The sequence below is a fragment of the Scardinius erythrophthalmus genome, assembly GCF_964197995.2.
Source record: "Scardinius erythrophthalmus genome assembly, chromosome: 15".
Classification (NCBI taxonomy): Eukaryota; Metazoa; Chordata; class Actinopteri; order Cypriniformes; family Leuciscidae; genus Scardinius; species Scardinius erythrophthalmus.
The window spans coordinates 7,961,224-7,987,324 of NC_138235.1; the positions used below are offsets into that span (position 1 = coordinate 7,961,224).

Sequence of the window (26,101 nt, forward strand, 5' to 3'; positions counted from 1 at the left end):
ATAGCTATCCGACCTGAGAAAACGCATAAAGTGGCCAGGTGTAAACAGCCCCTCAGTTAGGTGTATGGTAACCCTCGTTCCCTGAAGGATGGAACGGAGACGCATTTCGTGACCGATGAATAGGAATCTCGCTAGAGAGTGACACTAAATGAGCCAATGCACATTGGCGTGCAATCATTTGCATCTGCTGTTCAGCCACGCAGCGCGGGTATATAATGAGCCGCAGGTGCGATTGCACTTCAGTTTTTTGCTGAGGAGCCGAGCTGATGAACTGGCTGCCCCGGGTGGTCGCAGCAGATGTGGAGATGGGACGTACGTCTCCGTTCCCTCCTTCAGGGAACGAGGCTTACCATACTTTACAGAGACGTTCCCTATCAGTCGGTCATGACCGATGAATAGGAATCGCTACCAAAGCGCCACAGCTGCTGACCCCATCCAGCGCCCTGTGCAAGCCTCTTGCCCCTTCTCACCTGGAAGGACGATAGGAGAGGGCTTACACCGAGTGTATCTGTCACTGTTGTTCCATGATAACCCATACAGTGAGATTATTGGATAACACTGGGAAAGCGTGCCCTTTCTGTTAGGAAGGAGAATGCTGTGGAAACCACATTCTTCCCCGAAGGAGTTATGTGGAGATATACATATGGACTAACCCGAAGGTTGTATTGCATATGAAATACTGTGTGACTTAGCCCAAGGGAAAGTGTGATCCCCGCAGGGTCACACATATGGGACCTAGCCCAGACCCGGTTCAAAGGATAAGGGCCTGGTGCTGGACTCTCCGCCATGTCCGGGCCGAGGGTTTTGGAGGACTCAACAGGTTTTTCACTCTGGAGCAATAAGGGTGCACAGTAGGGTGCAGCAAGCTGACAGAGCCGGGCCTCTCAGTGCTTCTACCCGTTTAGAGTGAGAACACGGGAGAAGACCGGCTCTACACATAGGCTATAATATCTAGCGAACGTGTTAGGTGTCGCCCAGTCCGCAGCTCTACAGATATCTGTTAGCGAGGAGCCATGTGCCAGCGCCCAGGAGGATGCAACACCTCTCGTGGAGTGTGCATGCAACCTGAGCAGGCAGGGTACGCCTTGTGCTTGGTAAGCCAAGGCGATGACATCCACTATCCAGTGGGCCATCCTCTGCTTGGAAACAGCCTTTACCTTCTGCTGGCCTCCGTAACAGACGAAGAGCTGGTCTGAGATCCTGAGACTTTGAGTTCTGTCCACGTACAGACGCAGAGTGCAAACGGGACGGAGCAAAGCCAGGGCTGGGTCTGCCTCCTCCAGGGTCAGCACTTGCAGGTTCACTACCTGGTCCCTGAAGGGAGTGGTAGGAACCATGGGCACATAGCCAGGCCGGGGTCTCAATACAACATGGTTGTTGATATAAACAATGGTGGTGCCCCGTTTGGCTGCGACAACTCACGACAGTTTCGGATTTTCCGACCAAATTACTCCGTCTATGACAGAGGACATAGACGCTGTCATAGACGTCATAGATGTCATAGATGTCATCATGAGGTAGTGTATGATCGCCAGTATCTACTGGAATTACGACCATACAGTGACTTCGGGTTCGTAGATGTAAGTGTCCAGGAGTGTCTATGCTGGCAAGATCCAGCGGCCGATAGATCAGCGGACCCGCCTACCAATACAAGCCAACAGAGAAGGAAGCGGAGGCGGTGTGACCGAAGGCGGAAGCGCGGCTGTCGGGGAGGACTAACAGCTAGTCTAAATGCTAACCCCCACAGAACGCCGCTTCCATCCATCTTTCTCTCAAATGTCCGCTCCCTGGATGGAAAAATGGATCACCTGCAGCTGGAATTAACATCAAAACAAGAGCTTAGGAACTGCTGTACAAACATTTACACTGCATTGAAACTGTAAAAGCTGTGGCCTATGCAAACAAAATTTTGTTCTGTATACACTTGCTGTATACTGAATGACAATAAAGTTTGTCAAGTCAAGTCATGTTGTCACCCAGCCCGAACTCTAGGCACGATTCGTCGACCGAAAATGCCTGCAAGGTCCCATTACCAGCTGTAAGAACACCAGCTGCAAAAACACCAGCTGTTTACCAGCTGTTTTTGCAAAAAAAAAAAATATATATAGAGAAAGAGAAGAAGTCGACCATGCTGCCGCACCGTATCGCCCGCACCAATGCAAATGATTGCATGCCAATGTGAAGTAGATTTGCCTCTCTAGCAAGATTCCTATTCGCCGGTCCTGACGTACGTCGAGAGTGACCGACTGATAGGGAACCAGGTTTACATATACAGTAAATAACAAGAACAGTCGAACACTTGTGGGTTAAACTTTATTACATTGTTCAACTTTAGACATTAGATTTTGCAACTACATGTCAACTAACTCTCATGAGAGTATCAGTAGACTGTAGTAGACTGTGAGGTTAGGGATAGGTGTCAGTAGAATAAGTTGACATGCAGTTGCAAAGTTACTTATAGTCAGCAGAATGTCTGTTGGGTAGCATCTAAATAAAGTCAAGTCACCTTCATTTATATAGTGCTTTAATGAATATAGATTGTTTCAAAGCAGCTTTAAAGTGATAATAGGAAATTAAAGTAACAGAGATTGTTTTGGCTTTACATCAACTGTTCCCGGTTCTGGCTGACCTAATTTATGCAGCCTAACATTGAATTATAGAAGTTGATAATGTGTTATGTGTATGCTAGGTCAAAGAGATGAGTTTTTACTCTAGATTTAATTCTTCAATTTAGATACTGAATATTTTTAAGAATGCGGTTTTACATATGCTAGGAATGTGGCTTTCAAATGAAAGATGGGTTTTAAAGAGCACACCCAGGTTCCTAACCGACAACGAAGACTTGACAGAGCAGCCATCAAGTTTTTGTGCGTGCAGAGGTTTTTGGTCCAAAAACTAGAATCTCTGTTTTTTTTTTTTTCAGAATTAAGTAAGGAATTTACTTGTCATCCAGTTTTTTTATATCAGCTATGCATTCCGTTATTTTTGTGAATTGGGAAGTTTCGTTGGGGCGCGAAGAAATATACAGCTGAGTATCGTCAGCATAACAGTGAAAGCTAATGCCATGCTTCCAAATGATATCTCCCAAGGGTAGCATGTACAGAGTGAACAGCAACGGTCCTAGTACTGAGCCTTGTGGTACGCCATACTGAACTTGTGATTGATAAGACATCTCTTCGTTTACTACTAAAAACTGATAATGGTCAGATAAGTATGATTTGAACCATGCTAATGCAATTCCACTAATGCCAACATCATTTTCGAGTCTATTTAAAAGAATGTTGTGGTCGATAGTGTCAATTGCAGCACTAAGATTGAGTAACACTAATAGACAGATACAACCACGATCGGATGATAAGAGCAAATCATTTGTGACTCTAATGAGAGCTGTCTCAGTACTATGGTACGGTCTAAATCCTGACTGGAAATCCTTGCAGATACCATTCCTTTCTAAAAAGGATTTTATTATAATATTACCACCCCTTAAAACCTTGTTCTTGTGTGTTACACAGCACGTTTGAGCTTCTGTAAGAACCAATGAGATTCATTCTCGCATGTTACGCAGCACGTTTGAGTTTCCTCAAGAACCAATGAGGTTCATTCTTGTTACACAGAACTTTTGAACCTCTGTAAGAACCAATGAGGTTCCTTCTCGCGTATTACGCAGCATGTTTGAGGTTCTGCAAGAACCAATGATGTTCATTCTCGTGTTCCGCAACACGTTTGAGCTTCTGTAAGAACCAATGAGATTTCATTCTCGTGTTCCGCAGCGCCTTAGAGCTTCAGCAAGAACCAATGAGGTTCATTCTGGTGTTACGCAGCACGTTTGAGCTTCTGCAAGAACCAATGAGATTCATTCTGGTGTTACGCAACACGTTTGAGCTTCTGCAAGAACCAATGAGATTCATTCTGGTGTTACGCAGCATGTTTGAGCTTCTGCAAGAACCAATGAGATTCATTCTGGTGTTACGCAGCACGTTTGAGCTTCTGCAAGAACCAATGAGATTCATTCTGGTGTTACGCAGCACGTTTAAACTTATGCAAGAACCAATGAGATTCATTCTGGTGTTACGCAGCACGTTTGAGCTTCTGCAAGAACCAATGAGATTCATTCTGGTGTTACGCAGCACGTTTGAGCTTCTGCAAGAACCAATGAGGTTCATTCTTGTTACGCAGCACGTTTGAGCTTCAGCAAGAACCAATGTGATTCATTCTCATGTTACGCAGCACGTTTGAGCTTCAGCAAGAACCAATGAGGTTCATTCTTGTGTTACGCAGCACGTTTGAGCTTCTGCAAGAACCAATGAGGTTCATTCTTGTGTTACGCAGCACGTTTGAGCTTCTGCAAGAACCAATGAGATTCATTCTTGTGTTACGCAGCACGTTTGAGCTTCTGCAAGAACCAATGTGATTCATTCTGGTGTTATGCAGCACGTTTGAGCTTCAGCAAGAACCAATGAGATTCATTCTGGTGTTACGCAGCACGTTTGTGCTTCAGCGAGAACCAATGGGGTTCATTCTAGTGTTACGCAGCACGTTTGAGCTTCTGCAAGAACCAATGTGATTCATTCTCGTGTTACGCAGCACGTTTGAGCTTCTGCAAGAACCAATGTGATTCATTCTAGTGTTACGCAGCACGTTTGAGCTTCAGCAAGAACCAATGGGGTTCATTCTCGTGTTACGCAGCACGTTTGAGCTTCTGCAAGAACCAATGAGATTCATTCTGGTAGTGCTGGGCGGTTTACCGGTTCATACCGAATACCGGTGTTTATTTTTGTTACGATATGAATTTTTAATATACCGCAATACCGGTGTATGTCGCTTTAATCGGAACGCGGCGCTGCGCGACACAGTCTCACCCCTCATTTACAACACACGTCTGCGGCGCATTACAGCTGCGACAAGGTTTTATTCCGTCCTCCACGCGGTGCGTCAAAATAGACTAGGCGCCTATATTTAGCGAAGCGGCGCGGAGAGCCGCTTCTGGGAAGCTTCGATCTGAAACACAAGCATTGACTAGAATGGGCACGAGACGTGTGGGGGTGAGAGTGTCTTTTTTCTCGCGGAGCGCGTGTTTTTATACTGTATTAACGTATCTGAACTGATCTGACGGTCTTTAGAAAAGTTTCTTTGTTATTACGATTGAATCTTTCTTTATCTTTCCTGATAAAGCAGTGTTTATGAGCGTTGCTGCTTTGTGTACAGCCGTTACCGGGGAAACCACTGTTTCTGCCGCTCCTAAAGCGCGTCCTGCTGGCACCTCTTTGTAAACAGCCTTGCAACCCTGTATTATTAATATTAGTGTGGATTTTTTCTATAATATTCACTCATGACAATAAAATAGGGCATTATAAGTAAATCTACTGCAGTATTTCCTCTCTCACTCAGTAGAAAATGTGGTTAACACCCATCATGCTTGGGAAAAAAAAAAAAACCGGTTAAAACCGTGAAACCGGTATAATTTAGAAAAAAACCGTGATGTTGATTTTTGGTCAAACCGCCCAGCACTACATTCTGGTGTTACGCGGCACGTTTGAGCTTCTGCAAGAACCAATGAGATTAATTCTGGTGTTACGCAGCACGTTTTAGCTTCTGCAAGAACCAATGAGATTCATTCTGGTGTTACGCAGCACGTTTGAGCTTCTGCAAGAACCAATGAGATTCATTCTGGTGTTATGCAGCACGTTTGAGCTTCTGCAAGAACCAATGAGATTCATTCTGGTGTTACGCAGCACGTTTGAGCTTCTACAAGAACAGGGTTCCCACGCATCCTGGAAAACCTGGAAAACCTGGAAAATGAAAGACCAATTTTCCAGTCCTGGAAAACACATGGAAAATGGGAAATAAAGTAAAATGTCCTGGAAACATTTGTGTTGTCCTGGAAAATAATTTTCCCTCCTTGTGGATGAATGCAAACGGGTTAAACATTTTACGCATGAATGTCTGTTTTCAGCTGCCTTCAATAATATCAGAGAATGTCTAATAGGAAGAGAATTGGCCTATGACTAAGCCACGCCCCCAAACGCGATGAGCCAATCATAGTGCGCATAGCTAACCCAATACACTCGGACATTCTCTGCTTCCACGTCCATTGAAATGCATTGCAGTTAGTCAGTTTTCATTCGTTTTTATATGTTTTTTCTTGTCATTTTAAGTTTAAAATGGTCAAACGGTGTGCATGGGGTACATGCAACTCCGAAACTAGGTATCCTGAGAGGCTGGGCGACGGTGTGTATTTTTTCCCAAACCACATCTCAACCGAGAAAAGTGTCTGCTCTGGATTGAGTTATGCGGTAGACCACAACACCAATTAAACGTGGATAAATTAAACAAGGATGTCTACATCTGTTCTAAGGCAAGTCAACAACGTATTTGAACGTTATCTTTAACATCTCTAATGTAACGTTAAAATCACGCGTATCGCGTCTAGTTCGAAGCTTAAACCTTTTGAATCCATTCGCGCGTCTAAAGCGAATAAGACGCGAGTTTAAAGCAAGCGTTTGAAGCGAAATAGCACCAAACTATAACGTTTACACTGTCACCTGTACATCTTTGTATGGAGCTGAAGCTTATTGACCTTCTCAACAATAAAATTATTAATATAACCCTCCAATGCATAGTTAAGGCCCTTCTGGTGACTTCGAGATGATATATAATATTTCTGTCTTCAAAAATCATCAATTGCCTCCTGTGAAATGTGTCCTACTGTGACAACTGCCATAGCGCCTGTTACCGAATGTTGACTGTTTGTCAGAGTGAGTGGCGGGGCCGTGGCTTAGCCATAGGTCAATTGGCACTCTCTGGTTACTTCCGGTTTCTGGACTGGCTGCAGTAACACGTCTCTGTCCATGCGGGGGAGCTCGTAGGCGAGTGCAGAATGAATGGAGGTCTATGGAGCTATACCCATCAAAATCCACTTTTCTCAGGATATAATTTTTTGTCTAGTAATTTGAATGTTGTATTCGAAAGGAGATGCAAAGAAATTACACATTGCTGGGTGTTAGATTTTTTAGAGTCACTTATTTGCTTTAAAAAGTCTTAAAATGTCAATGACGTCATACACATCGTACGACCAGAGATACTGCTTTACGGCAATCCTTCAGTCACTCTGGTGCTTTCAGCTCTGCGCTTTGTTTTCTCTGGAGGCATCGACAACACAGCTGACACAGGTAAACACACGTGCTAGAAGAGTTTTTGTTTTGTTTGTTTCTGGTCCCGCTTCGGATGCCACGATGCCATCAAGCGGTATCTCTGGTCGTAATCAGACCTTCACTGACCAATCAGCGTTCATAAGCAGAATGCTAGCGTGTTATGGGCAACAACAACTCAACCTGTAAGAAATCAGAAGGACAGAAGTACTCGTTCATTCAACTTTCAACCTATAACCCATGTTGACCTCGCAAAACCTACAATTAAATCTGAGATTTCTCAACAGCAATCGGGTGAAAGAGACGAATTTAGCCGTCTAGCCCATAGATATCATATAAAGGCTAGATGTCTCGTCAAGATTTCAGCGAGATAAGAGGATTTGTGTGCGTGCTGATCACTCACCTTAATTCACAGAGCCCTGTGGCAAGATGGCCGCCGGTGATACCGGAAGTGACTCCGCCTTAAGACATCTAGCCTTTATATGATATCTATGGTCTAGCCCAATAGACTCCCATTCAGTCTGCACTCGTCCGCGATCACCTCCAGTGGAATTCTAATGGAACTGCAACCAAGATTGATACAATGGGGCTAATAGGAAGTGCCAAGGCTCTCCGTAGACGGGCTCTGGTAATATTGGGCTGGAGCTGTCTGCTTTCATTTCTGCATGTAGCCAGCACAACGCCCCACGTGACACAAACCTGCCAATATGTACGCATTTTGCGTAGCAAGTACGCAATTTGACATCTCAGTACGCTGGTAGTAGCCTGGCAAGCCAGACCTACATCAAGATGTTAGGTCTGGCAACTCACCATAGACACGGCTCAATCCGAGGGGCGGGATAAACGGCTGTCTTTCAAATTCCCTCTGCACGCAATAGGACAGCGCTTCAACCAACCAACCAGAGCGTTTTCCCAACAGCGGAGCTAGTCGATAGATTCAACTTTTGCCATATCTGGCCGGCAAAACTACGAACACATCTTCCTTTTTTTAAGAATGACTTAAGTGCCGTTCTTTGCTCTTTCCTCAAAGAAAAGCTTAACTCCAAGTCCTCCAGAGTCGCGACCAAAGCCGATTCGAAAGGCTGTTCTCCAGCAGCAGCCGTCATTCTTTGTTTTTTTTAAGTAGCAGGCAGGGAACCGTCGCAACTCTGTCGTCATTATGTTAAGCCTGCCCCGCCTACTCTATACACGATGTGATTGGCCTGACCCAATTTAGGTTTTTGCAGCTCAAAAGTCAATGGTGTCACATGTCTGTCCTGTCTTGTTTTGCACTTGGGTGTTGGTTATGTTAAGTCAGGTGCTCATGTTCATTGTTAGCCCCGCCTGTCTTGTTAGCTAGTTATTGGTTAATTTGCCCCACCTGTTGTGTTCGTTACCCTCCTTTGTTTGCTCCCCTATTTAGTCTCCTTGTGTCTGTAGTCTTGTGTGGTTACGTTGTCTATGTTTGGTGTTCTGTTTCCAGTCCCAGTTCTGTTTCAGAGTTTCTTGTATTTTTTCCCCCTCGTGGGTATTTTTGTTATTGTGTTTTTTTATTAAAGTTCTTCTTGTTTTGGCTGCAATTGTGTCCTCGGTTTTGTTTGTATCTAACGTGACAAATGGAGAGTTGCTAGACTACCCTGGCTGCAAAACACATTTTTCTGCCGCTAGGCTGTGTCCAGATTTCTAGGCTATGCTGGTAGGACTTGCCCCTCTAAACTACGGACATGTGACATGTGCAAATGTGGCAAATGTGCACTGATATCAGCAAGTAAAATAGCAGTGTATGAACTAAAGTAGAGAATAACTTCTGTTTAAGTAGTGTGACATTGCAAGTAGAGGAAAGCAGGTGGCATTGTGAAAGACAACAATCTTTGCACAACTTTAATACAGATACGGTATAGGTACAATATCACATCTGTTTCAAAATATATCTCGATATGATAATATCGGTATATCGCCCAGCCTTAGTTGTGATAACTTGACTCGCACTGTAGCAGCTGAAAAAGTCTTGAAAATGTCCTGGAAAAGTCCTGGAAAATCATTTCAAGAAAAGAGTGGGAACCCTGAAGAACCAATGAGGTTCATTCTTGTGTTACGCAGCACATTTGAGCTTCAGCAAGAACCAATGAGGTTCATTCTCGTGTTACGCAGCACGTTTGAGCTTCTGCAAGAACCAATGAGGTTCATTCTCATGCTACGCAGCACGTTTGAGCTTCAGCAAGAAACCAATGTGATTCATTCTGGTGTTACGCAGCACGTTTGATTTTCTGCAAGAACCAATGTGGTTCATTCTCATGTTACGCAGCACGTTTGAGCTTCAGCAAGAACCAATGAGGTTCATTCTTGTGTTACGCAGCACGTTTGAGCTTCAGCAAGAACCAATGAGATTCATTCTGGTGTTAGGCAGCACGTTTGAGCTTCTGCAAGAACCAATGAGGTTCATTCTTGTGTTACGCAGCACGTTTGAGCTTCTGCAAGAACCAATGTGATTCATTCTGGTGTTACGCAGCACGTTTGAGCTTCAGCAAGAACCAATGAGATTCATTCTGGTGTTACGCAGCACGTTTGTGCTTCAGCGAGAACCAATGGGGTTCATTCTAGTGTTACGCAGCACGTTTGAGCTTCAGCAAGAACCAATGGGGTTCATTCTCGTGTTACGCAGCACGTTTGAGCTTCTGCAAGAACCAATGGGGTCCATTCTCGTGTTACGCAGCACGTTTATGCTTCAGCGAGAACCAATGGGGTTCATTCTAGTGTTACGCAGCACGTTTGAGCTTCAGCAAGAACCAATGGGGTTCATTCTGGTGTTACGCAGCACGGTTGAGCTTCAGCAAGAACCAATGGGGTTCATTCTAGTGTTACGCAGCACGTTTGAGCTTCTGCAAGAACCAATGAGATTCATTCTGGTGTTACGCAGCACGTTTGTGCGTCAGCGAGAACCAATGGGGTTCATTCTAGTGTTACGCAGCACGTTTGAGCTTCAGCAAGAACCAATGGGGTTCATTCTCGTGTTACACAGCACGTTTGAGCTTCTGCAAGAACCAATGTGATTCATTCTCGTGTTACACAGCACGACTGTGCTTCAGTGAGAACCAATGGGGTTCATTCTAGTGTTACGCAGCACGTTTGAGCTTCAGCAAGAACCAATGAGATTCATTCTGGTGTTACGCAGCACGTTTGAGCTTCTGCAAGAACCAATGAGGTTCATTCTCGTGTTACGCAGCACGTTTGAGCTTCTACAAGAACCAATGAGGTTCATTCTTGTGTTACGCAGCACGTTTGAGCTTCAGCAAGAACCAATGAGGTTCATTCTCGTGTTACGCAGCACGTTTGAGCTTCTGCAAGAACCAATGAGATTCATTCTGGTGTTACGCGGCACGTTTGAGCTTCAGCGAGAACCAATGGGGTTCATTCTAGTGTTACGCAGCACGTTTGAGCTTCTGCAAGAACCAATGTGATTCATTCTCGTGTTACGCAGCACGTTTGAGCTTCTGCAAGAACCAATGTGATTCATTCTAGTGTTACGCAGCACGTTTGAGCTTCAGCAAGAACCAATGGGGTTCATTCTCGTGTTACGCAGCACGTTTGAGCTTCTGCAAGAACCAATGAGATTCATTCTGGTGTTACGCGGCACGTTTGAGCTTCTGCAAGAACCAATGAGATTAATTCTGGTGTTACGCAGCACGTTTTAGCTTCTGCAAGAACCAATGAGATTCATTCTGGTGTTACGCAGCACGTTTGAGCTTCTGCAAGAACCAATGAGATTCATTCTGGTGTTATGCAGCACGTTTGAGCTTCTGCAAGAACCAATGAGATTCATTCTGGTGTTACGCAGCACGTTTGAGCTTCTACAAGAACCAATGAGGTTCATTCTTGTGTTACGCAGCACGTTTGAGCTTCAGCAAGAACCAATGAGGTTCATTCTCGTGTTACGCAGCACGTTTGAGCTTCTGCAAGAACCAATGAGGTTCATTCTTGTGTTACGCAGCACATTTGAGCTTCAGCAAGAACCAATGAGGTTCATTCTCGTGTTACGCAGCACGTTTGAGCTTCTGCAAGAACCAATGAGGTTCATTCTCATGCTACGCAGCACGTTTGAGCTTCAGCAAGAAACCAATGTGATTCATTCTGGTGTTACGCAGCACGTTTGAGCTTCTGCAAGAACCAATGTGGTTCATTCTCATGTTACGCAGCACGTTTGAGCTTCAGCAAGAACCAATGAGGTTCATTCTTGTGTTACGCAGCACGTTTGAGCTTCAGCAAGAACCAATGAGATTCATTCTGGTGTTAGGCAGCACGTTTGAGCTTCTGCAAGAACCAATGAGGTTCATTCTTGTGTTACGCAGCACGTTTGAGCTTCTGCAAGAACCAATGTGATTCATTCTGGTGTTACGCAGCACGTTTGAGCTTCAGCAAGAACCAATGAGATTCATTCTGGTGTTACGCAGCACGTTTGTGCTTCAGCGAGAACCAATGGGGTTCATTCTAGTGTTACGCAGCACGTTTGAGCTTCAGCAAGAACCAATGGGGTTCATTCTCGTGTTACGCAGCACGTTTGAGCTTCTGCAAGAACCAATGGGGTCCATTCTCGTGTTACGCAGCACGTTTATGCTTCAGCGAGAACCAATGGGGTTCATTCTAGTGTTACGCAGCACGTTTGAGCTTCAGCAAGAACCAATGGGGTTCATTCTGGTGTTACGCAGCACGTTTGAGCTTCAGCAAGAACCAATGGGGTTCATTCTAGTGTTACGCAGCACGTTTGAGCTTCTGCAAGAACCAATGAGATTCATTCTGGTGTTACGCAGCACGTTTGTGCGTCAGCGAGAACCAATGGGGTTCATTCTAGTGTTACGCAGCACGTTTGAGCTTCAGCAAGAACCAATGGGGTTCATTCTCGTGTTACACAGCACGTTTGAGCTTCTGCAAGAACCAATGTGATTCATTCTCGTGTTACACAGCACGACTGTGCTTCAGTGAGAACCAATGGGGTTCATTCTAGTGTTACGCAGCACGTTTGAGCTTCAGCAAGAACCAATGAGATTCATTCTGGTGTTACGCGGCACGTTTGAGCTTCTGCAAGAACCAATGAGGTTCATTCTCGTGTTACGCAGCACGTTTGAGCTTCTACAAGAACCAATGAGGTTCATTCTCGTGTTACGCAGCACGTTTGAGCTTCAGCAAGAACCAATGAGATTCATTCTGGTGTTACGCGGCACGTTTGAGCTTCTGCAAGAACCAATGAGGTTCATTCTTGTGTTACGCAGCACGTTTGAGCTTCTACAAGAACCAATGAGGTTCATTCTTGTGTTACGCAGCACGTTTGAGCTTCTACAAGAACCAATGAGGTTCATTCTCGTGTTACGCAGCACGTTTGAGCTTCTACAAGAACCAATGAGGTTCATTCTCGTGTTACGCAGCACGTTTGAGCTTCTACAAGAACCAATGAGGTTCATTCTTGTGTTACGCAGCACGTTTGAGCTTCTACAAGAACCAATGAGGTTCATTCTTGTGTTACGCAGCACGTTTGAGCTTCTACAAGAACCAATGAGGTTCATTCTCGTGTTACGCAGCACGTTTGAGCTTCTACAAGAACCAATGAGTTTCATTCTCGTGTTACTCAGCACGTTTGAGCTTCAGTAAGAACCAATGAGGTTCATTCTCGTGTTACGCAGCACGTTTGAGCTTCTACAAAAACCAATGAGGTTCATTCTTGTGTTACGCAGCACGTTTGAGCTTCTACAAGAACCAATGAGGTTCATTCTTGTGTTACGCAGCACGTTTGAGCTTCAGCAAGAACCAATGAGGTTCATTCTCGTGTTACGCAGCACGTTTGAGCTTCTGCAAGAACCAATGTGATTCATTCTGGTGTTACGCAGCACGTTTGAGCTTCAGCAAGAACCAATGAGATTCATTCTGGTGTTACGCAGCACGTTTGTGCTTCAGCGAGAACCAATGGGGTTCATTCTAGTGTTACGCAGCACGTTTGAGCTTCAGCAAGAACCAATGGGGTTCATTCTCGTGTTACGCAGCACGTTTGAGCTTCTGCAAGAACCAATGGGGTCCATTCTCGTTTTACGCAGCACGTTTATGCTTCAGCGAGAACCAATGGGGTTCATTCTAGTGTTACGCAGCACGTTTGAGCTTCAGCAAGAACCAATGGGGTTCATACTGGTGTTACGCAGCACGTTTGAGCTTCAGCAAGAACCAATGGGGTTCATTCTAGTGTTACGCAGCACGTTTGAGCTTCTGCAAGAACCAATGAGATTCATTCTGGTGTTACGCAGCACGTTTGTGCGTCAGCGAGAACCAATGGGGTTCATTCTAGTGTTACGCAGCACGTTTGAGCTTCAGCAAGAACCAATGGGGTTCATTCTCGTGTTACACAGCACGTTTGAGCTTCTGCAAGAACCAATGTGATTCATTCTCGTGTTACACAGCACGACTGTGCTTCAGTGAGAACCAATGGGGTTCATTCTAGTGTTACGCAGCACGTTTGAGCTTCAGCAAGAACCAATGAGATTCATTCTGGTGTTACGCGGCACGTTTGAGCTTCTGCAAGAACCAATGAGGTTCATTCTCGTGTTACGCAGCACGTTTGAGCTTCTACAAGAACCAATGAGGTTCATTCTTGTGTTACGCAGCACGTTTGAGCTTCAGCAAGAACCAATGAGGTTCATTCTCGTGTTACGCAGCACGTTTGAGCTTCTGCAAGAACCAATGAGATTCATTCTGGTGTTACGTGGCACGTTTGAGCTTCTGCAAGAACCAATGAGGTTCATTCTTGTGTTACGCAGCACGTTTGAGCTTCTACAAGAACCAATGAGGTTCATTCTTGTGTTACGCAGCACGTTTGAGCTTCTACAAGAACCAATGAGGTTCATTCTCGTGTTACGCAGCACGTTTGAGCTTCTACAAGAACCAATGAGGTTCATTCTCGTGTTACGCAGCACGTTTGAGCTTCTACAAGAACCAATGAGGTTCATTCTTGTGTTACGCAGCACGTTTGAGCTTCTACAAGAACCAATGAGGTTCATTCTTGTGTTACGCAGCACGTTTGAGCTTCTACAAGAACCAATGAGGTTCATTCTTGTGTTACGCAGCACGTTTGAGCTTCTACAAGAACCAATGAGGTTCATTCTCGTGTTACTCAGCACGTTTGAGCTTCAGTAAGAACCAATGAGGTTCATTCTTGTGTTACGCAGCACGTTTGAGCTTCTACAAGAACCAATGAGGTTCATTCTTGTGTTACGCAGCACGTTTGAGCTTCAGCAAGAACCAATGAGGTTCATTCTTGTGTTACGCAGCACGTTTGAGCTTCAGCAAGAACCAATGAGGTTCATTCTCGTGTTACGCAGCACGTTTGAGCTTCTCCAAGAACCAATGAGGTTCATTCTTGTGTTACGCAGCACGTTTGAGCTTCAGCAAGAACCAATGAGATTCATTCTCGTGTTACGCAGCACGTTTGAGCTTCTGCAAGAACCAATGAGGTTCATTCTCGTGTTACGCAGCACGTTTGAGCTTCTCCAAGAACCAATGAGGTTCATTCTTGTGTTACGCAGCACGTTTGAGCTTCAGCAAGAACCAATGAGATTCATTCTCGTGTTACGCAGCACGTTTGAGCTTCTACAAGAACCAATGAGGTTCATTCTTGTGTTACGCAGCACGTTTGAGCTTCTACAAGAACCAATGAGGTTCATTCTTGTGTTACGCAGCACGTTTGAGCTTCAGCAAGAACCAATGAGGTTCATTCTCGTGTTACGCAGCACGTTTGAGCTTCTACAAGAACCAATGAGGTTCATTCTGGTGTTACGCAGCACGTTTGAGCTTCTGCAAGAACCAATGAGGTTCATTCTGGTGTTACGCAGCACGTTTGAGCTTCAGCAAGAACCAATGAGGTTCATTCTCGTGTTACGCAGCACGTTTGAGCTTCTGCAAGAACCAATGAAATTCATTCTCGTGTTACGCAGCACGTTTGAGCTTCTGCAAGAACCAATGAGATTCATTCTGGTGTTATGCAGCACGTTTGAGCTTCTGCAAGAACCAATGAGATTCATTCTCGTGTTACGCAGCACGTTTGAGCTTCTGCAAGAACCAATGAGATTCATTCTCGTGTTACGCAGCACCTTTGAGCTTCAGCGAGAACCAATGGGGTTCATTCTCGTGTTACGCAGCACGTTTGAGCTTCTGCAAGAACCAATGTGATTCATTCTGGTGTTATGCAGCACGTTTGAGCTTCTGCAAGAACCAATGAGTTTCATTCTGGTGTTATGCAGCACGTTTGAGCTTCTGCAAGAACCAATGAGATTCATTCTCGTGTTACGCAGCACCTTTGAGCTTTAGCGAGAACCAATGAGGTTCATTCTCGTGTTACGCAGCACGTTTGAGCTTCTACAAGAACCAATGAGGTTCATTCTCGTGTTACGCAGCACGTTTGAGCTTCTACAAGAACCAATGAGGTTCATTCTGGTGTTACGCAGCACGTTTGAGCTTCTGCAAGAACCAATGAGGTTCATTCTGGTGTTACGCAGCACGTTTGAGCTTCAGCAAGAACCAATGAGGTTCATTCTCGTGTTACGCAGCACGTTTGAGCTTCTGCAAGAACCAATGAAATTCATTCTCGTGTTACGCAGCACGTTTGAGCTTCTGCAAGAACCAATGAGATTCATTCTGGTGTTATGCAGCACGTTTGAGCTTCTGCAAGAACCAATGAGATTCATTCTCGTGTTACGCAGCACGTTTGAGCTTCTGCAAGAACCAATGAGATTCATTCTCGTGTTACGCAGCACCTTTGAGCTTCAGCGAGAACCAATGGGGTTCATTCTCGTGTTACGCAGCACGTTTGAGCTTCTGCAAGAACCAATGTGATTCATTCTGGTGTTATGCAGCACGTTTGAGCTTCTGCAAGAACCAATGAGGTTCATTCTGGTGTTACGCAGCACGTTTGAGCTTCTGCAAGAACCAATGAAATTCATTCTCGTGTTACGCAGCACGTTTGAGCTTCAGCGAGAACCAATGGGGTTCATTCTCGTGTTATGCAGCACGTTTGAGCTTCTGCAAGAACCAATGAGATTCATTCTTGTGTTATGCAGCACGTTTGAGCTTCAGCGAGAACCAATGGGGTTCATTCTCGTGTTACGCAGCACCTTTGAGCTTCAGCGAGAACCAATGGGGTTCATTCTCGTGTTACGCAGCACGTTTGAGCTTCTGCAAGAACCAATGAGGTTCATTCTGGTGTTAAGCAGCACGTTTGAGCTTCTGCAAGAACCAATGAGATTCATTCTCGTGTTACGCAGCACCTTTGAGCTTCAGCGAGAACCAATGGGGTTCATTCTCGTGTTACGCAGCACGTTTGAGCTTCAGCAAGAACCAATGGGGTTCATTCTCGTGTTACACAGCACGTTTGAGCTTCTGCAAGAACCAATGTGATTCATTCTCGTGTTACACAGCACGACTGTGCTTCAGTGAGAACCAATGGGGTTCATTCTAGTGTTACGCAGCACGTTTGAGCTTCAGCAAGAACCAATGAGATTCATTCTGGTGTTACGCGGCACGTTTGAGCTTCTGCAAGAACCAATGAGGTTCATTCTCGTGTTACGCAGCACGTTTGAGCTTCTACAAGAACCAATGAGGTTCATTCTTGTGTTACGCAGCACGTTTGAGCTTCAGCAAGAACCAATGAGGTTCATTCTCGTGTTACGCAGCACGTTTGAGCTTCTGCAAGAACCAATGAGATTCATTCTGGTGTTACGTGGCACGTTTGAGCTTCTGCAAGAACCAATGAGGTTCATTCTTGTGTTACGCAGCACGTTTGAGCTTCTACAAGAACCAATGAGGTTCATTCTTGTGTTACGCAGCACGTTTGAGCTTCTACAAGAACCAATGAGGTTCATTCTCGTGTTACGCAGCACGTTTGAGCTTCTACAAGAACCAATGAGGTTCATTCTCGTGTTACGCAGCACGTTTGAGCTTCTACAAGAACCAATGAGGTTCATTCTTGTGTTACGCAGCACGTTTGAGCTTCTACAAGAACCAATGAGGTTCATTCTTGTGTTACGCAGCACGTTTGAGCTTCTACAAGAACCAATGAGGTTCATTCTTGTGTTACGCAGCACGTTTGAGCTTCTACAAGAACCAATGAGGTTCATTCTCGTGTTACTCAGCACGTTTGAGCTTCAGTAAGAACCAATGAGGTTCATTCTTGTGTTACGCAGCACGTTTGAGCTTCTACAAGAACCAATGAGGTTCATTCTTGTGTTACGCAGCACGTTTGAGCTTCAGCAAGAACCAATGAGGTTCATTCTTGTGTTACGCAGCACGTTTGAGCTTCAGCAAGAACCAATGAGGTTCATTCTCGTGTTACGCAGCACGTTTGAGCTTCTCCAAGAACCAATGAGGTTCATTCTTGTGTTACGCAGCACGTTTGAGCTTCAGCAAGAACCAATGAGATTCATTCTCGTGTTACGCAGCACGTTTGAGCTTCTGCAAGAACCAATGAGGTTCATTCTCGTGTTACGCAGCACGTTTGAGCTTCTCCAAGAACCAATGAGGTTCATTCTTGTGTTACGCAGCACGTTTGAGCTTCAGCAAGAACCAATGAGATTCATTCTCGTGTTACGCAGCACGTTTGAGCTTCTACAAGAACCAATGAGGTTCATTCTTGTGTTACGCAGCACGTTTGAGCTTCTACAAGAACCAATGAGGTTCATTCTTGTGTTACGCAGCACGTTTGAGCTTCAGCAAGAACCAATGAGGTTCATTCTCGTGTTACGCAGCACGTTTGAGCTTCTACAAGAACCAATGAGGTTCATTCTGGTGTTACGCAGCACGTTTGAGCTTCAGCAAGAACCAATGAGGTTCATTCTCGTGTTACGCAGCACGTTTGAGCTTCTGCAAGAACCAATGAAATTCATTCTCGTGTTACGCAGCACGTTTGAGCTTCTGCAAGAACCAATGAGATTCATTCTGGTTTTATGCAGCACGTTTGAGCTTCTGCAAGAACCAATGAGATTCATTCTCGTGTTACGCAGCACGTTTGAGCTTCTGCAAGAACCAATGAGATTCATTCTCGTGTTACGCAGCACCTTTGAGCTTCAGCGAGAACCAATGGGGTTCATTCTCGTGTTACGCAGCACGTTTGAGCTTCTGCAAGAACCAATGTGATTCATTCTGGTGTTATGCAGCACGTTTGAGCTTCTGCAAGAACCAATGAGTTTCATTCTGGTGTTATGCAGCACGTTTGAGCTTCTGCAAGAACCAATGAGATTCATTCTCGTGTTACGCAGCACCTTTGAGCTTTAGCGAGAACCAATGAGGTTCATTCTCGTGTTACGCAGCACGTTTGAGCTTCTACAAGAACCAATGAGGTTCATTCTCGTGTTACGCAGCACGTTTGAGCTTCTACAAGAACCAATGAGGTTCATTCTGGTGTTACGCAGCACGTTTGAGCTTCTGCAAGAACCAATGGGGTTCATTCTGGTGTTACGCAGCACGTTTGAGCTTCAGCAAGAACCAATGAGGTTCATTCTCGTGTTACGCAGCACGTTTGAGCTTCTGCAAGAACCAATGAAATTCATTCTCGTGTTACGCAGCACGTTTGAGCTTCTGCAAGAACCAATGAGATTCATTCTGGTGTTATGCAGCACGTTTGAGCTTCTGCAAGAACCAATGAGATTCATTCTCGTGTTACGCAGCACGTTTGAGCTTCTGCAAGAACCAATGAGATTCATTCTCGTGTTACGCAGCACCTTTGAGCTTCAGCGAGAACCAATGGGGTTCATTCTCGTGTTACGCAGCACGTTTGAGCTTCTGCAAGAACCAATGTGATTCATTCTGGTGTTATGCAGCACGTTTGAGCTTCTGCAAGAACCAATGAGGTTCATTCTGGTGTTACGCAGCACGTTTGAGCTTCTGCAAGAACCAATGAAATTCATTCTCGTGTTACGCAGCACGTTTGAGCTTCAGCGAGAACCAATGGGGTTCATTCTCGTGTTATGCAGCACGTTTGAGCTTCTGCAAGAACCAATGAGATTCATTCTTGTGTTATGCAGCACGTTTGAGCTTCAGCGAGAACCAATGGGGTTCATTCTCGTGTTACGCAGCACCTTTGAGCTTCAGCGAGAACCAATGGGGTTCATTCTCGTGTTACGCAGCACGTTTGAGCTTCTGCAAGAACCAATGAGGTTCATTCTGGTGTTACGCAGCACCTTTGAGCTTCAGCGAGAACCAATGAGGTTCATTCTCGTGTTACGCAGCACGTTTGAGCTTCTGCAAGAACCAATGAGATTCATTCTGGTGTTACGCAGCACGTTTGAGCTTCTGCAAGAACCAATGAGGTTCATTCTGGTGTTACGCAGCACCTTTGAGCTTCAGCGAGAACCAATGAGGTTCATTCTCGTGTTACGCAGCACGTTTGAGCTTCAGCGAGAACCAATGGGGTTCATTCTCGTGTTACGCAGCACCTTTGAGCTTCAGCGAGAACCAATGGGGTTCATTCTCGTGTTACGCAGCACGTTTGAGCTTCTGCAAGAACCAATGAGATTCATTCTCGTGTTACGCAGCACCTTTGAGCTTCAGCGAGAACCAATGAGGTTCATTCTCGTGTTACGCAGCACGTTTGAGCTTCTGCAAGAACCAATGAGATTCATTCTGGTGTTACGCAGCACGTTTGAGCTTCTGCAAGAACCAATATGATTCATTCTGGTGTTACGCAGCACGTTTGAGCTTCTGCAAGAACCAATATGATTCATTCTGGTGTTACGCAGCACGTTTGAGCTTCTGCAAGAACCAATGAGATTCATTCTGGTGTTATGCAGCACGTTTGAGCTTCTCCAAGAACCAATGAGATTCATTCTCGTGTTAAGCAGCACCTTTGAGCTTCAGCGAGAACCAATGGGGTTCATTCTCGTGTTACGCAGCACGTTTGAGCTTCTGCAAGAACCAATGAGATTCATTCTGGTGTTACGCAGCATGTTTGAGCTTCAGCAAGAACCAATGAGATTCATTCTGGTGTTACGCAGCACGTTTGAGCTTCTGCAAGAACCAATGAGATTCATTCTCGTGTTTAGCAGCACGTTTGAGCTTCTGCAAGAACCAATGAGGTTCATTTTTGCGCGTCAAGCAGGTTCAGTTGAGCTTCTGTTTATGTTCGCTGATCAATGTTTATATGTGAATAAAAGCCTAAATTCAATAGTTTCGTCATAAAGTGATCGAGTCCCTTCAGAAAATATGGAAACCGCTAAATTCATATGGATTAGTTTAACAATCTTTTTATAAACTTTTTGAAGCGTCAAAGTAGTAGGACTGCCAGTGTAGGGACAGAAATATCACAGATATCATTAAAAATATCTTCATTTGTGTTCCAAAGATGAACGAAAGACTTGTTGGGGTTGTCACGACATGAAAGAGAGTAATTGATGAAAGAATTTCAATTTTTGGGTGAACTAACCCTTTAGAGGGGCATTGCCAAAACCTTGATCTGCATCATTAGGTTAGCTCAGTGGTTCCCAAACTGGGAGGCGCAGCGTTTTAAAAAGGGGGGCACAGCAAGAATAAGGGATAGTGTACAGTCAGCATATTGTTATGCAAAGAAACCTCTTCAGTGTGATACAAGACTCCACTGCGTAATTATGTAGTGGCTACTTGACACAAGTAAATAATTGAACACAAAATATTAATTTGGCATTATTACCTCAAAATGACCCGCTGTACTTGTTTGAGAGGTCTGTAATCAGCTGTAGCGGTTGTTGGCACGATCGAAGAATCAGAATGTAGTATTACAGGGAGCCATGGAAAAATATGGATGAAAGATGCATTGTTCTGCGTTAAGCATGGACAAGTTTGTGAAAGGACTGCCAGTGCCAGGACAATGTAAAGTAGAAGAAGAACCTACGTAAAATTCACAAATACCAAAACAACGTGTCTACACCAGACTCTAGCCGCTAATAAAGAGAGACCACAGGGTTGTGTGCCTCAAAATATTGAGGCTTGAAAATATTTGTGTATACAAAAAATATTTTCGGCTCGACAGAAAAAGTTTGGAAGCCACTGGGCTAGCTCATAATGTCAAGTTAGTTATCAAACACCAAAGAAAATATGGATAAGTCGATTATTCCATTAAAAAAAAACCCTGCTACCCACCATATGTTAACCTATCAGTTAAATGAGCAGAGACAACTGAATGAAAGCATGCACACATCACTTTTAAGTCCATTTGTTTTCGGATGCTCAGGTAGCCTACATACAACAGTTTGTTTTAAGTGTTAGCAGCTTATCTGTGGCTCAGTCACTGAATCACTTTAGTGTTCAAGTTTTGTGTAGTATGCATTGTTCGTGGTGGTTAAATTAATCTTGGATGCAAGTCTCGTCCAGGTATGTACAGTAGTGGCCAAAAGTGATGTCCGGAGGGGATATTTGTTTTTATTGACCCTATAAGTTTGATTAAACCATCAACGTATGAGAAAAAAAAACATACATGTATGATCATAATCAGTTATTAATATTTTGTTGGTTCTCTTGTGTTTGCATGTGTTCATAAAAAATGATGTTGGCATGTTTTCACAAATAAAACAATTGACTCCAAGCACAACTATGCAATATGTTGACAACATCTTTATACATTTTTTAAATAATATTTCATTAAAGGGTGAAGATGTCAATTTTCCTAGGCCGAACATCACTTATGGCCACTACTGTACAATAAATAAGGGATCTGAATGTGACTTTACTGCCCCCTGCTGACCAAATTGAAGCTGTTTGTTTAAGGTTAGGAGATCAGTGTGCATGATGAACAGAAATAATCAGATACGATACACATGATTTAGTTAATAGTTTGCCCTTAAAAATATTTACAAAAATCCTAGTTATTTTTCTGGTACCTTGCAAATATTAAATATTGTATTGGATGTACATGATGCAGGCCTTGATTTTAAACATTAAACACAATGCATTCATATTCTGGTTTGATTGTCACTCTTTATTGAGTTAGCAGATGTGAGCAGTGTTGATGTGTGTGTTGTTGTTGGTATTTCAGCACAGCGGAGGGTTTTGCTGATTCGGATGTCTCGACGGGCTGGGAAACCTTCATGCAGGCGCTTGGCTACTTCCTGAAGATGTTCTTTGGGTCGGCCGCCTTGGGCACACTCACTGGTCTCATCTCTGCTATTGTATCCTTGTGAGTTTGTGTTTTAAAGTGCCCCTATTATGCTATTTTAAAGTTTCCTAATTTGGTTTTGGAGTCTCCTACAATAGGTTTACATGCATCCAAGGTAAAAAAAAAGATAAAAAAAACTTTAAATTTCTAATAATATACATTGCACACCCCCTCATTACTCAAAGTGTCTGAAAATAGTTTGTTCGAAGAATCATGAGTTGCTCTAAACCTCTCTAATACTATTCTTGACAACAATGTATTTTAAGTATAAAAAGATGTAGCAATGAGAAAATATCATGGATTTATTGGCAACCAACATGTGCAACATATTCCATTCCCTCTCTTAGAGATGATTAGGAACAGCATAGAGCTTAACAAACAGCATTCCTGTGAAATAAATAATACAAATAAAAAACAGAAGAGTCATCAACAGGAAGTAATCAAATGTAAAACAACACTGCATAATCTTCACTGTATAAATGAAATCCTAGTAAATCTGCTAAAGAGCAGAGCTATGTCTTGTGTTGTTCGGTTTTCCACAAGTTGGTGTGATTCTTTAGGGTCGTATTGTAAAGTTTGTTACATACTTTGGTTAAAATTCCTCAATGGTTGTGTAAAGCAACACCTTTTTACCTCCTCAAAAACAGCTCTGTTCACAGCGACCCGTTTCGGTGCATGTCTCTTTAAATGATAATGAGCAACTGCTCCCCCCGGCTCTATTACACACTGTATGAAAGATTATATTAGAAAAAAAAAACATAATAGGGGCACTTTTGTTTTTTTGGGAAAAATGAGTAGACAGTGGTTTTTATTAATTAGTTGAATAAATACATTTATCATTAATAAACTGTATAATTAAACTTAATTTGTTTTTATTATATAATGCTTATAATATGTGCATTCATTGTTTATTTATTATATCTGCAAGTTGGTGAAAATAATCGGGAAAAGTGATCAGAATAAACACTATTAGTATGTTTGTATTTAGTCGGTCAGTACATAGATGCTTGGAGTGCTAAACATATAGTGAATAATATCCTATATTAGAAAATACATATTACTATAATATTACATTTATTTGCGTGTATGTGGGCCAACATATGTAATTTTTGATTTTATATTGTTTACACATAGTTGTTTATTTGAAGAACTCTGCTGAATTCCTGTGAGATTATATTTCTGAATGAGAGTTTGTAGTCTCTGAAACACTTCGACCTGAGGAAGACTCCGTCTCTGGAGTTTGGGATGATGATTATATTTGCATATCTGCCGTATGGTCTTGCTGAGGGCATCAAACTCTCTGGTGAGCTTAAAAACAGATCCATGATCAAATGTGTTGTGATTTCAGTATCAAAATCCATTAGAATTGATGTCTTTCTGTTTGTAGGGATCATGGCCATTCTGTTCTCAGGAATTGTCATGTCTCATTACACTCATCATAACCTGTCGCCCGTCACCCAGATTCTCATGCAACAGACTCTTCGAACCGTGGCCTTCATGTGCGGTCAGTTCCTCGCACGCCTATCACAAACCTACCGCTTCATAGAGGAGTTCTTCTGTAAACATGAACTTTACTCTTCTCTTCTGTTTTTATTCCACAGAAACATGCGTGTTTGCGTTCCTGGGCCTGTCTATCTTCAGTTTCCCTCATAAATTCGAGCTGTCTTTTGTCATCTGGTGTATTGTATGTGCCTTCAGAGTGCTTGTTATCTTTGTTTGTCTTGCCCCAGAGCTTTACTGCTTTCTGCTCTTCAATATCTGTTTAAACATGAATGCTTGCTGAAGGCGTGATACATCACTGGTTCTGTGGAGTCTTATCTAAACTGAGTTATAATAAACAAAGAAAAAGGTTTATTATTATTATGTTTATGCCATCAGAATTCAGACTAAGTGTTTTCCTGTCACAGGTTCTGATTCTTGTTGGTCGGGCTGTGAATATCTTCCCCCTCTCCTTCATGCTCAACTTCTTCAGAGATCATAAAATCACCCCCAAAATGATGTTCATCATGTGGTTCAGTGGTAAGAAGACCCAGTAAATTATACATTAAATAAAAAAATAAAGAAATTATACATTTCTTTGTGATTTGAAGGTTAGAAGTGAGAAGTGAGAAACATTCTGTTTCAATCTTAGCATTTAAACTGCAGCCAACACTTATACTTCAAACATTCACTTTTTTTTTTTTACCAATTTCCTCTTAAAGGCCTGTTCACACCGGGACGAATTTCGCGCGCGATATTCGCCGACGTTTAACGCCTCGTGACTAAACAAAGGGCGCCAATGTGAGTGTGCACACCGACGCGAAAAACGCCACGCGTAAAAGCGTCATTTTTTAAAAAACGCCTCGGGTTCGTTTTTTTGGTTTGACGCACCGCGTCAAAAACTATCCGACCAATGAGATTGGCGCTTTTGCTCACGTGTCTGGAGCTTCTGAAGTTACAGTAAAACACAACTTGGGGGCGCTCAAACACAAAACGGTCTTGCCAAGCACACATACGTAACGGCGAAGAAGATATATGCCGAGTAGCGTCTAAACACTGCCGGGAAGAAATAAGACGAGGAAGATGCAAGGCAAGATGAATGTAGAGCTGCTGGTCTCGTTGGTGTCGGAACATAAAGAACTATATGACAAACGCGACAGCGACTACAAAAATCTTGATAAAAGAGAACTGTTATGGAGTGGTTTCTGTTTTACATTAAGCGCCATCTAATGTCAGGGAATGAATTTGCATGTTCACTCGGCTCATCGTCAGCGAAAATCACTTGGGTGTGAACACAAAAAACGCGTTGAAAAACGCTGGCGAATAACGCGCGCCGATATTCGTCCCGGTGTGTACGGGCCTTAAGTCATTCACTTTTTAAATCAGCAGTCGTTAATTACATTGACTTTTTTTATTGAACATCTTCTATTCAGCAACATCTTAAAGTCCCCCTGTGGTCAATCATTTTATTCTTAAAACTCATCTTTGATCGCCAAAATTACATATTTAAATTTTTTTTCCACTTGTTCTTTCCAAAAGTTTTTAAATATAACTCTACACCCTTGCCTCATTTAGTATACGTGGTTCTCTGAATATGCAAATGAGCCCCGCCTCCACTCACTCACTCAGCTCAGAGATCCACTCGTTGACGATCACACGTTGATCTGATTGGTTACAAGGTAGTTTGCGATTTCAAAGCGTGTTTTTGAGACTGTCTTTGGTTCACTGCAGTTTTAAGGAGAAAATGGTGTGGACTTTTGAATTTGCACATGATTTGTCTTAAAGCATATTAAAAACACCACATAGACATATACACAACATTAAAAGCTTGATTTTCACCACAGAGGGACTTTAAGTAAAATTTGATATGAAGGTATAAGACATAGAGATATTTTAGAGACAGCAACTGGTCACTATTCCTTCTTCCCGATTTTAAATTACATTTGAGTTTTTTTTGTAGTTTGTCAGTAGTGTTACCATAATGTGTAAATTGTTAGAAATACAATCGTTCCATATAGTCATAAAGCTGCATTCGGTCTAAGCCCGTGTCTTCCATGCTCGTATGGTCAGGTCTGCGGGGTGCGATCCCGTACGCCCTCAGTCTTCATCTGGGTCTGGAGCCCATAGAGAAGCGTCAGCTGATCGGCACCACCACCATAGTCATCGTACTCTTCACCATCCTGCTGCTGGGGGGCGGGACCATGCCCCTCATCCGCATCATGGACATTGAGGAGAGCCAGTCACGGCGCAAGAACAAAAAAGATATCAACCTGAGCAAAACTCAGAAAATGGTGAGACTTTTAAATCTTTCGCTGCCGGCATTTTTAATCATTTTCACAAAGGTCCT

The 26,101-nt window shown here is 43.5% G+C and overlaps 1 protein-coding gene across 2 annotated transcripts in view; it reads left to right on the top strand.

Annotated features, from left to right (window-relative positions):
* The window catches only part of slc9a8 (solute carrier family 9 member 8), a 60,940-nt gene that overhangs the window by 19,154 nt on the left and 15,685 nt on the right, over positions 1-26,101 (top strand). The window contains exons 9-14 of one of the 2 annotated variants that reach the window (XM_081387378.1): positions 22,156-22,288; positions 23,473-23,578; positions 23,663-23,779; positions 23,877-23,959; positions 24,183-24,294; positions 25,825-26,045. In XM_081387378.1, coding sequence (XP_081243504.1) covers positions 22,156-22,288; positions 23,473-23,578; positions 23,663-23,779; positions 23,877-23,959; positions 24,183-24,294; positions 25,825-26,045 — 772 coding nt within the window. Of the gene's footprint in view, positions 1-22,155; positions 22,289-23,472; positions 23,780-23,876; positions 23,960-24,182; positions 24,295-25,824; positions 26,046-26,101 lie in introns of both variants that reach the window. The other variant, XM_081387377.1, reaches the window with a different exon arrangement.